The following is a 14,143-nucleotide window of genomic DNA, read 5'->3' as shown; positions in this document are numbered from 1 at the left end:
TTATCATAATTTAAAGGGTATTTTCCCCAGTCTAAAAAGAAAACCCATTGTAAAGCTACAATAGTTATATACTAAAACAATACCTAAATTACATGCTTTCCATAGTCTGATGAAAAAATAATTGCTCCTAATCCCTGATGCAAGGCACTTCAAAGCACTTGCACAAAATGTCCATGTAAACAGCAATACAGTGCACCATTTAAATAACATGAATGTCCTGTACATAGCTTGACTTAGGCTTAAGGGCAAATAAAATCCATTATCACAACAGCTAAAAGACCCGTTAAGGTTCACAACAATTAGTCTCTCATTATAAATATAAGAACAGGCTCTAGAATCTTCTGCAGAGGACATAAAAACCTCACATACATTTCATTCTGCCAAACCAACATGCTCTCTGGATATACACTGGTCTAATTAGGATCTGACATTTAAGAGTGACTAGGAGTGGCTGTGCATGGTATTTCTGTAAACCCAGCTTTAATATCTGCCAGGCCAAAGATCTGGACTATTTATAGCACCACAGAAAATGCTTTAGAAAATAAAGGTACAGAATTTTAACCAACCTTTCCTTAAGGTTCATTTAGCAAGGATACACAGAAAGGATTTTGAGTTGTTGGCTTGTTTCACCTAACAAGAAAATCTGCCTTGTTTTAGTACATTGCATGTACACAGAGCACCAGTTTAAATAAGATTATGGAGCACTCCAGCATCTTGTTGCTCAGCCTTTAAGTTCCTCTTTTACCACTGTCCATATCACCACTGTCCATGGTCTCCTTAAAGCCAAGGAGGGTAAAATGAGAAAAATACTGACAAAGAGATTCAGTACCTTCCCTATCACATTTATGCCTTTCACATAAAACATGTACTAGTGACACTGTCTGGAGTTTCCCGGCCAGCAGCTGTCTGTGACTTTGGGAGGAATAGCTGTGAGGTGGCCAGGGACAGGGCTCCGTGTCCTGTGAGGTAGGGACACTCAGCAAGGTCACATGCTGTGTTTCTGCTACTTAGCAATCTCACTCCTCCCTCTACTGGGAAAGCAAAGAGGTCTGTGTGACTACAACCAGGATGCCCTGAGTTTACCCTCAGTCCCCAGACCTGCTACAGGAGATGCCATAGTAAGCTTCCTGCATGGAGACCCAGGTTTGCCTCCTTCCCAGCAGTGCTGCTTAATGTTAGCCTGGCCTGCTTAGGCAGTCAAAGGAAAAAAGGACACATCTAGGCCTTTGCACAGTTAATAATCAACTATAAATATTGACTGTTGCATTTACAGATCAAAGTGACTCCCAAAAGAAAATCAAGTTTCTTCATAAAATGGATTATACATACATATTAAAAAAACCTGGAATGGTGGTTAAGTCAAATACAAAAACTCATATAGAAAATCCTACCTTTTCTTCCCAAACTACTGAGGTTCACACAGTTGAATCTACCACACAACTGTCTGTACTGTACTGTACTATACTGTAACTACACCACTAGAGTAAAGTACTAACAAAAGACTTCAGTTCAGCAAACTGAGGTTCTGTGTCTTGAGAGCCGCAATAAAACTGCGGCATTGAGGCTGAGCTGAGAGGCTCCATCCTTAAGTGCAACTTCCTTCTTCCTGCTCCTGAGTCCCACAGTGGCTGCTGAAGGAAGGGATCTGTTCTGTAAATGGCTGGGTCATCCACTGCCCATTGGGAATGTCCGGAAAAACAGATTCTCCTGGTAGCTGCGTCCCATTGGCTGCTACCAAAGAAAAAAATGTTAGTTATGTCATCTTCAAATGTTCAATCATCAAATTGGGAGTTTTTTTTTAAAAATTGAAGTGCAATAAAGGCAAATTATTTTAATCCTGAGCAAGCTTCTGAATACAATTAGAACTATTGAATCTATTTTCAGATGAAGGACTGATAAATCCTCATTTGGTATTTCAGGAGGAAAATGCAACCAGGGCTACTTTCAGTCCGTTTTTTAAGAAAATGAGCAGTGAAAGTTTGTGTAAAAATCAAATAATCAAAATTCCTAATAAACGACTATATAATTTCATATCACCATTTTCAATCTCTTTCTCCCACAGTCCTCTCCTCTAATCCTGACAGAAACTCTTTGAAAAGTATATATGGAAACACATACTTAGCCCATCTGAGAAGCTGCAGGGCTCACTGATGCCCGGGTTCTCACTGTAGGCGCCACCATATGCAGCTTCATAGCCTGGGTCATACTTTTCTTCTTTCACTGCCATCTTCTTTGCATCCTCTGTGAGGAGGGGAAGAAAGATTTATAACTGGTTTCATCCAACAATTTTGAAAAAAAAACTTCATAAACAATTCTTCAAAGTAATTATAAACTTAGACATTTTAAAAAGCAATTTTAAAAACTAGCATACAGTAAATTAACTCCCCTAAGAACTGTAAAAACATGTTACACTCAACTCTAGGTGGCATAATGCTTCTCAGTCCCTCGTGTTCTGAGAGTGCTGGGATAAACAGAAAAGCCCTGGTAAAAGGTGAGTTGAACAAAGCAATCTGCCTAGAGCATAGAGTAAGCACGGATTAAAGGAGGGCACCGTAACATACCTTGGGCAAGCTGTAGGTCAAATGTGTACTGCACCTCCTGAACGTCTGTGTTTCGTTCAATGCCTTTCAACTGATCTCTCAAGTCTTTCAGCTTAATGTAGTAATGGACTTTGTCCTGGGCTCGGGGAAACTGAGCACATCGTGCACTGGATGATGGCATCACGTAGCACAGCTGGAATCATAAAGCAGCGTAGCCTCAGAAATCTTACAATGTATGTAAGAGTTTAGAAACAATCATCTTAAATTGGAATATGATACATAATCACATATAAATACCTACATAACCAATCCAAACATCAAAAATATTGTATTTATTTGAAGTTGAATCATAACTGTATTCACAGATCATTATAAGAGTTAAAACTACCAACCAAGGTATGATTCCTAGTTGAGCATTGCTGGCCCATGCCTGTATCCTAGTTACTCAGTAGGCTAAGATCAAGGGGATTGAGGTTAGGCCAGCCTAGGCAGAAAAGTTGGCTAGATTTAATCTTCAAAATAACTAGCACAGGGGCTGGGAGTTTTGCCTAGTGGTAGAGTGCTTGCTTAGCATGCACAAAGACCTGGGTTCAATTCCTCAGTACCACATACGTAGAAAAAAGCCAGCACGGGTGCTGAGGCTCAAGTGGTAGAGCTCTAGCCTTGAGAAAGTCCAAGGACAATGCTCAGGCCCTGAGTTCAAGCCCAGGACTGGTAAAAAAAAAAAAAAAAAAAAAAAACTAGCACAAAGGCATTGTTGACACACCAACAACCTAGCAAATGTGAAGTCCTGAATTCAAACCCACTACTGAAAAGAAAAAAAAAAGGTTCAGGACCATTTATTATTCCACATATATTCCACATATACCTAAGAGCTATACCTGAGCCTCCTCTGGAAATTCACATAGACTTGATTTTCTGTAACATATAGTAATCTATGCAGAGCTAGGAACTCACTTGTACAGTTCTACAAGTTGACGACTATGGGCCTCAATTTAAAGAAATACCAAAGTTAAGGCTAGGAAACATCTCAAGAGTAAAGCTGGGCACTGGTGGCTCATACCAGTGAGAATTTTGGTTTAAAGCCAGTCCAGGCAGGAAAGTCCATGAGACTCTTATCTCCAACTAACTACAAGAAAACAAGAAGTGGAATATGGTTCAAAGTGGAAGAGTGGTGGCCTTGAACAAAAGAATGCAGGTACAGGGGCCAGGAGCGTGGCCTAGTGGTAGACTGCTTGCCTAGCATGCATGAAGCCCTAGGTTTGATTCTTCTGTACCACATATACAGAAAAAGCCAGAAGTGGAGATGTGACCCAAGTGGAAGAGCACTAGCCTTGAGCAAAAAAAGCATCCAAGGACAGTACCCAGGCCCTGAGAAGGACCAGCAAAAATAAAGTTAGCTGAGTGCTAGTGGCTCCTACCTGTAATCCCAGCTACTCAGGAGGCTGAGATCTGATTATGTTTCAAAGTCAGCCTAGGCAGCAAAGTATGAGATTCTTATGTCTAACTAGCAAAAAGCCAGGAGTTTAGACGCATGACTCACATGGTCACTATCAGCATGTGTGTATATAGGTACACAAATCCCCTTCAAATACAATGCTAGTTAGCAGTATCTTAATTCACTGGTTATCCATTACCATTTATAACATTGATTATAACATTGATATCAAGGCATTATTTAACCAAATACAATATGGCCTCTTTATATAGCATAAATTACAATGGGGTAAATGAAAAAGGATTCTGAACTAGAAAATAATTCCTGCTAGCTGACTTACAAATGCAACTTTAAGGACTTACAGTCTCCGTGTCTGGGATCTTATGGGGTTGAAGCCCAAATTCCAAGTTCTTAACTTTCACTCCAAAAACTTCTTTACTAAAAATTTCATAAATACCTAAAATGAAATACAAACATGTTTATAATGCCCTTAATGTTAGCACAGGATAAAGATAAAAATATAAAGAAATTCTTACATTTTCCATTAAACACTGCTATTCGTGGTTGATATTTCTGTAATTTCTGTACTAGAATACGTCCTCCTTCACGAAATTCTTTACTAAATTGAATTAAAAAGAAAAAAAAAACAAACAAGTACAGCAGTAGTTATAATATGCTAAATTCAGACAATTTCCCATGATGCCCACATGTGTTTTGAGTTTAATACAAGCGTTAAGCCATTGGTTTAGCTCAAGCCATCTGATGTTCCCAGATAACATGGGGTGCTCGTATGGCCCAAGTTCCAACCACAGAACTAAACGTTGTACAATTACCTGGAGAGATCTTTGCTGCCTGGTGTTGTCCTTTCCACCATGTTGGTAAACCCAATACCATACTTCCCGGGCAGCGTGTGGTCATCCATGTGATTCAGCTGAACCTCACTTAGCCCGGACATAAATAGGCACTTCCCTGGGAAAGAAGTGTTCAGTTTATTTCTGCAAATAATGGCTAAGGGGGTCTACATTCTATTCCTGAGAGTTCATGGGGAAGAAAAACCATTTAGTGTATTTGAAAAGTTTAACATATACCATGTTGAGCAATTACTGTAAATCCTTTTACAGGATTTTTTCGGGGGGCGGGGTGGTGTGGGTCAGTCCTAGGGCTTGGACTCAGAGCATGGGTGCTGTCCCTAAGCTTTTTTTTTGCTTGAGGTTAGTATTTTACAACTTGAGCCACAGCTTCACTTCTAGGTTTTTGGTAGGTAATTGGACATGAGTCTCACAAATGTTTTTGCCTGTGCTGGGTTTGAACAGTGATCCTTCAATCTCAGCCTCCTGAATAACTAAAGGTATTAAAGGCATAAACCACTACCACTGAGCTCCTTTACATGTAATTTTCATAGATACTAGTACCTCCTTTTTACATGGGCCTTAGGTAAATGACTGTTGAGAATACATAACTACTCAGTATAGGAAATCTTTAAAATATTGCATTTCTTTTTCTTGTGCCAATACTAGGGTTTGAACTCAGGGCCTGGGCAATGTCCTTTAGCTTTTTCCTGCAAGGCTAGAACTCTACCACTTGAGCCACAGCTCCACATCTTGCTTTTTGTTGGTTAACTACGAGTTTTATGGACTTTTCTGCCCAGACTAGCTTTGAACCTTGACCTTCATCTCAGTTCTTGAGCAGCTAAGATTACTGGCTACAATTTATTTCAGTTATTGGAGATGTCACCATTTGCTCTTGGAATAGACATAGAACAATAGGTTACACTCAAGGCACTAAAGAAAATAAAAAGTCTGAACTTCCTGAGAAATTTCTTTAAAATAACGGGGACATAGTTAGGCTCTGTGGAAAAATCCATGAGACTCTTTTTTCCAATTAATCACTAAAAAGCTGGAAGTAGAGCTGTGGTTCAAGCGGTAGAGTATTAGCTGTGAGGGAAAAAAAGACTCAGGGACAGTGCCCAGGCTTGAATTCAAGCCACAAAACCAGCACCAAAAGAAGGGAAAAAAAAGGAGACAATATATTCTTAGTTCCAATCATTTTCCCTAAATGTTCTAATTATTACACTTAGAGCATCAATTATAATTTAGAGAGGCCCTATACTGCATGCCTTGTTCTAATACATAGTGTTAAAGAAGACTTACAGGTAAAATGACATATAAAGAGAGCAATATAATAGACGTTAGTTTTGGTTTGAAAGCTCACTCTAAAAGTATGAGAGATTCATGATTATTTTCTGCTAGATATGAAATGTCTGTAGAGGGCTGAATAGTATGCCTTTGCAGTGTGATCTTCAATGATCAATATATTTCATCTCTCTGTGGAAATAACTTCTTGTTTGTGGCTACTATATCCGGTAGGTAAGAATTTTTAAACATTATTTTGAGAAAGTAGGAAAAATCATTGAAACAGTTCAAACTGAACAAGTATGGGTTAGGGGCATAGCTCACTGGCAGAGGGCATGCTTAAAGCCCTGGATTTGATACCCAGTTGCACAAAGTACAGTTACAACCTCTTTTCATGACCTCAAACCCTCCATTAGCACTGTAATTGTTAACTGTAACATGTGGTTTCAGACCCTTGCTGTTCACGTACACACAGAATAAACATAAAACATGAATGTGTATTTACTCTAAAAGTAAACTAATCTTAAAAGTAGATTTATCTACTCACAGAAATGGTTTCCTGGCCCAGGATAATGATGTCCTTTGTAAGCAGCCATTAGTCCTGGGTTTATGCCAATCTGTGAAACAAAGTAATTATATCTTTTAGTCTTAAAAAGGAGACCTTACAGATTCACAAAAACATTATCACATGCTTTCTCTCATATTCAGAATCTAGATTAAAACAATGACAACAAAGCAGGAGGTGGGTGATTCAGGAAGGGGAAAGGGACACAGAGTGGAGGGAAGAAAGGATTTAGGTGGTGAATAGGACTGGTATGAAAATACCAGAATAAAAACCATTTTTTAAGATAACTATTATGCTAACTGAGAAAAACATAGCCTTTCTGTGTGGGTAAGACTACATTTATTAAAGTTCAAATTTAATCTAGAGTCATAAGCAATACTGCTTATCAATCACTACTTCATCCTAACAAAGTATTTTACATGGAGATTTTATATTGCTGTTGTTTCCAAAATCCTGCTTGACTCATCACGCCAGGTCCCCCACCTTCTGTGATGTGGGCTGCCTTCAATGTGCAACCTTAACCTGGGCCCACAAGTGACTTACTCCATGGTACCAAGCAGTTGTCTGCCTGCTAATTTTTATTAGTTACCGACAAAATCCAGTACTATCATTTTTGGAGTTCCCATAAGTATCTGCATAATCTAATGATTCATGAGAACTTATTTCATTTATTTGCAGCCTTGTAGGAGATATTATCACTTGTTTCACCAGTGAGGAAGGAAGGTAAAGGCTTGACCAAGGCTATATCTGGTGACATGGACAGGACAATCTTGGACCCACCTTCTTAAATAATCCCACATAACACCCTCTTTATGAGTGACATTGTTTACCAATGAAGGATTCTTTGGAATGGTCTGTCCAGTAAAATTCTATTTGTAAGAACAACTATTAAGTGTAGCTAATCTACCAATGCTTTTTATTAAATCAAATAAGGACAAAAATTCTTACAATCACAATGTCCAGATTGAAAGTTAAAATATCAGGAAGGGTCTTGGTCAAAAGTTCAGCTTCAGAAACACCATTGAACCGGTCTACTTTTCTTTTCACTTTAAATGTGTCTGTGATTTTTTCTTGCTTTTCTTTTGATTTTTTTGACTTGCCCGATTTTTTTGACTCAGCGGATTTTTTGGGTTCCACAGGTTTTTTAGGTTCTACTGATTTTTTTGGTTCTGTTGTTCGAGCTTTTCTCTTCCTTCCTTTTGGAGCCTCTGAAACACAATGATTTCCGGAATGTAGATGCAGAACATTTTAACATTTAAGAAAAGATCAGCTTTTCCTTAAAAATCTAAGAACACTCATTTAATCTATCATCCTAAAATTAGGTCCTCACATTTCCTATGTCAGTGTTCACTACAATGTAATCCCTAAGAGTTGGTTCATGTAGACCCTACCCACCCATGCATCAGTGACTTTTCAAATTATCTTGGCATCTTTGTCTCCCTAGCAACACAAAGCATCTGTGTGTACTCATCTATCTATCTCTACTCATCTTTTCATTTTATAGAAATTCTAAATAAAAAAATAAATGAAACAATGAAGAAAGAAATATAAGATGGAAAGGCCCATTTTCTCAATTTTCCAGTAGTAGAAAGCTACACATAAGCTGGGCACTGTTTGTTCAGACCTATAATCCTATCTACTCAGGAGGCTGAGATCTGCAGGGCTAAGGTCTGAAGTTAGCCCAGCAAGAAAAGTTCAAAACTCTATCTCCAATTAACCAGAGTATCAGATGTGAACAAGCCAGCTGAGAACATGAGGCCCTAAGTTCAAGGAAAGTACTAGGAAAGTGAAGTACAGCAAAACAGCAACCAAAAAACCCCAAAACCTACAAAACAGTCTTTCTTGAAAATGTCTCCAAGGTTGAGAACCACTGACCTAGTTACCCATAAAGAAGCCTTGGTCTTTTTACCCGTCTTTAACTTCTTCCCAAATTTCTTAGGTTCCCTGCCTCATCCTACTCCTATCTGGCATTTTCAGCCTGGCAGAATCGAGATAGGCTTTTCTTCTGTTTCATACTGCCTCTTTATTTCCTATGCCAGGGGATCCATCATCATTAGTTTGCAGCTGGGGATGTTCCACAGCACCCTGCTCAGAAACACAGTTGAAACAGGACCAGACAGCTCAGTATAATGGAGCTAGGCAGATGCCTGGCAACCTAGATCAAAATCGAGCATATTCTCATACAAATTCTGCTACACGAGAGGAAATTATTGCTAGCACCCCCGCTTTTCCCTACCCTCATCAAATTTATATGACTTCTAATTCTTTATTCTTGGGGAGCCACAATCTCTTTCAAATAAGTGCCTATTCCAGAAATCTGGGAGATTGCCATGCTATAGATATGATATGGGTTTGTCCTCTGAGAGTTAATTGTTCCCTGGTTTCTAGTGGTGGGGATAGTTTGAAATATGCCCTTTGAAGGGACTGTGGGACTTAGTCTCTCTCTGGCTTCCTGTCTGGGAACATATTCTCCTTCACAAATGCACTTCTGCCTGGGAATGCCATCTATCATGATGCTTTTACCTGAGTTTAGATGATGCTGTGTCATGACCTTAAGCCTCCAATACTATGATATAAACAAACTTCTTCATAATAAACAAAATTGACAAAGAATGAAATGACTTCCAAACTCCTCATTCCCAACCACTTTGAAAACCCATGGCCAGGCAATTGTGTAGTCTTTCTAACCTTGTCTTTCTCATTTATCTCTAAATTATTTCATCTCTAACCTGCCCCTTCACTCAAATCCTGCCTATTTCCCACCCCATCCATGCTCTGCAGAATTTCCAGACTCATTTTTTTAAAATGCTTATCTATTCCTTTGCTTACTGTCTGAACAGTTTGTTTCCTTGGTGATAGAATGTGCACTTCAAAAATTAAAAAAAAAAACAAAACAAAAGCAAAAATAGCCTCAATTACCACTTCTTTAATTTCTTTGTTCACTTGAGACAGTGATAATACAGAATCACTGTTTTTTTCTTTGCTATATCAAGATTTGAACTCAGAGGCTCTGTGCTCACTTGCTTTGCTTGCTCAAGAGCAGCACTCTAGCTAGGTGCTGGTGGCTCACGCCTGTAATCCTAGCTACTCAGGAGGCTGAGATCTGTGGTTTGTAGTTCAAGGCCAGCTCAGACATGAAAGTCCATGAGACTTATCTCCAATTAACCATCAAAAAACCAGAAGTGGTACTATGGCTCAAGTGGCAGAGTGCTAGCCTTGAGTTGAAGAGCTCAGGGACTCAGGGAAGAGTTCAAGCTGCACAACTCACAATCCACAACCCACCACCACCACCACAACAAGATGAAAAGAAAAAAAGAAAAAAAACCCCAGCACTCTAAAAATTGAGCTACTTCTCCAGCCCAGCTTTTTGCTGGTTACTAGAAATGGAGTCTTGATGACTTTTTTGACTAGGCTGGAAATAAAAGGCTTGAACAGCATTCCTAACTGTCTGAACCTCTCTAATAGCTAGGACTACAGGCATGAACCAAGGGGGCTGACCCACTTAGTGTTCCTTTAAGTCTATGCCTTGGCACATGCTGCTCCTTCAGTCAACTGCCTTCTATACTCTGTTGTTCATAAGGTAAAGTCTCCTCACCACTGGAGTTCCAGAGCTCTGGTGTTATTTTTCTTTTTAGGAAGCAGCCTGAGCAGTTAGGTGCCAACTCAGTCATGTCTCAGTGCATTTATTCTGAGCTCCCTGTACCATCTATTGGGCTGAGGTCTAACAGGTTTATTCACTAACTACATTACTACATTCAAAAGCAAAATATAGGACGGGAGTTTGGCCTGGTGGCAGAGTGCTTGCCTAGCATGCATAAAGCCCTGGGGTTGATTCCTCGGTACCACGTACACAGAAAAAACTGGAACTGTGACTCAAGTGGTAGAGCTCTAGCTTCAAGAAAGCCCAAAGACATATTAACTACTTATAAGTGGATTGTAATTTTTATGAGATAAATACTTCCAGAGAACAATACAATGAACCATTGTCTACTCGACAGGTTTGAGGTTTTTTTTTTGTTTTTGTTTGTTTTTGGTCGGTTGTAGGACTTGAACTCTGGGCCTGGGTGCCGCCCCTAAGCTCTTCAGCTCAAGGCTACCACCCTACCACTGGAGCCACAACCCCACTTCCGGTTTTCTGGTGGTTAATTGGAGGTAAGAGTCTCATGGACTTTAGTGCCCCAGATGGCTTTGAACTGCAATCCTCAGATATCAGTTTCTTGAGTAGGATTGCAGGCATGAGCCACTGCACCCAGCATGGTTTGAGTTTTTGTTTTATACACACACACACACACACACACACGGGTGCGCGCACGCACGCACACACACGTATGTACCTGTATATATAATTAATTTATTTACTTTGGATAGTCCTAGGGTTTGGAATCAGGGCATTGTCCCTTAATTTTTTTTGCTCAAAGCTAGTTTTGTACCACTGAGTTTCAACTCCACTTCTGGCTTTTTGGTGGTTAACTGGAGTCTTATGGACTTTCCTGCCCAGGCTGGTATTGAACCATCATCCTCAGATCTCACACTGTTGAATAGGTAGGACTACAGGTATGAAGCACCAGCATCTGGTTTTATTTTATTTATTTTTTTGCCAGTCCTGGTCTTGGGCTCAAGGCTTGAGCACTGTCCTTGGACTTTCTCAAGGCTAGTACTCTACCACTTGAGCCTCAGCACCACTTCCGGCTTTTTCTATGTATGTGGTACCGAGGAATCGAATCCGGGTCTTCCTGCATGCTAGGCAAGCACTCCACCACTAGGCCAAACTCCCGGCCCCCCTGGTTTTAGTTTTTTGTAAAACTTTTATTATTAAGGAGTTATACAAAGAGATTATGATTCCTTAAGTCAGGTATGAGTACAATGCATCTTGATTAATGTCATCCCTTCTACAGTAATCATGAATTACATTTTTACCACTAAAATCTATCACTATACCTTCTCTTCACTAAACTGGGTGATCCAAGATCTAATTCTGTAAACTGTACCTGGTGCAGGTTCCTGGGCAGGAGCTGATGCAGGAACTTCTACTGGCAATTGCTGCTCAGTCATGACTGCCATGCTAGGAGCTTCAGCCATCATTTGTTGAAATGGAAATGAATAAAAAGCTTGAGCTTGCTCAAAGGAATAGCTGAAAAAACAATATAATACAAATTATAATGATGTGATTACCCCAATGTCAATGGAAATGATCAGCTATAAAGTAAAAAGTAAAAACCTTCAAGATCCAAATATTTTGCAGGCAGATTGTAGTATTTAGAGCCATAGCACCACTTCCAGTTTTCTAATGGTTAAGTAGAGATAAGAGTCTTAGGGACTTTCACAGCCTTGGCTGGCTTTGAACCTCGATCCTCTCCTCACCTCTTGATTAGGTAGGATTACAGGCGTGAGCCACCACTGCCCAGCCCAAATTACATACAGTAACAGCCACTTCAGAATACTGCAACATTGGCTGGTGCCAGTGGCTCATGCCTGTAATCCTAGCTACTCAGGAGGCTGAAATTGGAGGATCATGTTCAAGGCCAGCCCAGGCAGGAAAGTCTATGAGATTCTCATCTCCAATAAACTTGCCAGAAAAGCTAGAAGTGGCGCTATGGCTAAAGACACTTGATCATCTTTAGTTAAATACAAAATAATCTGAATGCTTAGCTCTAGCAGCTCAATTGGCCTAGGATCAGAACTATTATAACTGTGAACCTGACACTGCTATGTGGCAGTGTATATTCACCTGTGTACAAGCTATAAAAAACTGTCACGGGCTGGGAGTTTAGCCTAGTGGTAGAGTGCTTGCTTAGCATGCACGAAAACCCTGGTTCGTTTCCTAGGTACCACATACAGAGAAAAGCTGGAAGTGGTGATGTGGCTCAAGTGGTAGAGCACTAGCCTTGAGAAAAGTCCAAGGACAGTGCTCAGGCCCTGAGATCAAGCCCAGGACTGGCAAAACAAACAAACAAACAAACAAACAAAAACTGTCAGCACAAAGATTTAAAGCAGTTCAAAATTCTGAGTTCATGTAACTTTCCTCATGTAGCACTGATTTCAAGTTTCTTCAGAATTTGCCCACTGTTTGCTGTTCAAAACCAAATACCCCAGATATGGCCTCATCTGCCTGAAACTGTGCAGGGCTATCAGCTTTCTCATTTTGGGGACAAACTTCAGAACTCAACACTTTAACACCCTGGCAACATCTTAACATTCTGCTGTAAGCTTATTGACCCATAGTGAGTTTATCACCATTGCAAACTTCTCCCATCTTCATCCTGCTCACCAAGAGAAGTAGCTCGGGAGCCACACAGTGAAGCCAGACTGTATTCAGACTGCCACTCTACCACTTAATAGCTGGATGGACAACCTCTGTAACTCTTCTGTACAATAGGAAGCACAGCCCCAAATTCACTGGTATATGGTAAACTTGCTATAATAATAGACTACTTTAGGAATCTATCAGTATCCTCCCCCCCCGCCCCCCCCAACAGAGCATAGGTCTTGCTTCCTTAAATTATTCAGTAGCCAAGTGACGGATATAAAATTTGCTTATGATTAATGTCCAGGCAGGTCACACACTATTTTTGGAAGAATTAAGAGGTCCATGTGTCAACAGGCTCATCAAGTATCACTTACAAGACCTGCTGGCCTTTCTTTTCAGTTATAATGTATCCAGGACAGGATGTATGTAATTAAAAGTAGGTAAGAGTCTCTCCTAGTCCTAACGCAAAGACAATTTTTCTGCCGAGTTCAAGAAGTATCCTAGGTAGAGCAACAGTATCTACTCTCCGGCCCTTAACGCTGCTTTCATGAAACTGGGGAGGAAGCCATCGTAAGAGATAAAAGTTGAACAGGAAAGCTGGAGCTGATCACGAGCAGGAGGTCGACCTTTTTTTTTTTTTTTTAATATTTCTTAGCACGATCGAAGACAAGAATGGCATCCGGAAGACAGCATTTCCCGGAGACTGCAGCTCACTCATGTATTTTACAGCTAGCTGGGGGTGGATGGCGAGGTATGCTGAAGGCCTAGGTGCGGCCGCAGGGAGAGGCGGTTCCGGCCTGCAGTGCGCACGCGCGGCCGGCCTTTGTACTGGGCCGCGGCGCTGACCGACCCCGCGTGCGCGCGCCCGCCCTCCCGTCCCCCACCCACCGCCGGCCTCGGCCAGGAGGAGGAGGGGGGGGGGCGTGGGGCGGCGCCGTCCCCGCGTTACCTGCCCGCGTCCGGCGCTTCCATGCCCAGCGGACGCTGGCGCGGGCTCCTCCTCCGACCCGGCAGACTGGTGGTGGCTGATCCCTGCGGTACGGCGGTGGGCGCGCGGCGACTCTCCACAGCAGACTCTGGGACCCGATGGTCGCCGGAACCCACGGCAGCTGGCCTCGGCTCCACCCCGCGCTTTCACCTCACCCCCACCCCCCCCGCAGGAACCCCTTCCGCGCGGCGCCGTCGGCCCCTCCGAGCCCGGTCCTTCGCTTGGTTATCGCC

General features: G+C 41.3%; 1 protein-coding gene across 1 annotated transcript; it reads right to left on the bottom strand.

Annotated features, from left to right (window-relative positions):
- Positions 1-83: 83 nt before the first annotated feature.
- On the bottom strand, positions 84-14,143 carry Tdg (thymine DNA glycosylase). The gene is made up of 10 exons (XM_090328527.1): positions 13,872-14,143; positions 11,664-11,806; positions 7,624-7,883; positions 6,658-6,727; positions 4,812-4,947; positions 4,515-4,597; positions 4,341-4,435; positions 2,562-2,733; positions 2,119-2,241; positions 84-1,731 (listed from the first exon to the last, which is right to left on the bottom strand). Exons 1-10 carry the CDS (start codon positions 13,892-13,894, stop codon positions 1,586-1,588), a joined length of 1,251 nt encoding a protein of 416 aa, XP_090184653.1. The 5' UTR covers positions 13,895-14,143; the 3' UTR covers positions 84-1,585.

This window comes from Megascapheus bottae, chromosome 2, assembly GCF_031878675.1.
Source record: "Megascapheus bottae isolate mThoBot1 chromosome 2, mThoBot2.hap1, whole genome shotgun sequence".
Taxonomy (NCBI): Eukaryota; Metazoa; Chordata; class Mammalia; order Rodentia; family Geomyidae; genus Megascapheus; species Megascapheus bottae.
This window is presented reverse-complemented; position numbering and strand designations above follow the sequence as displayed.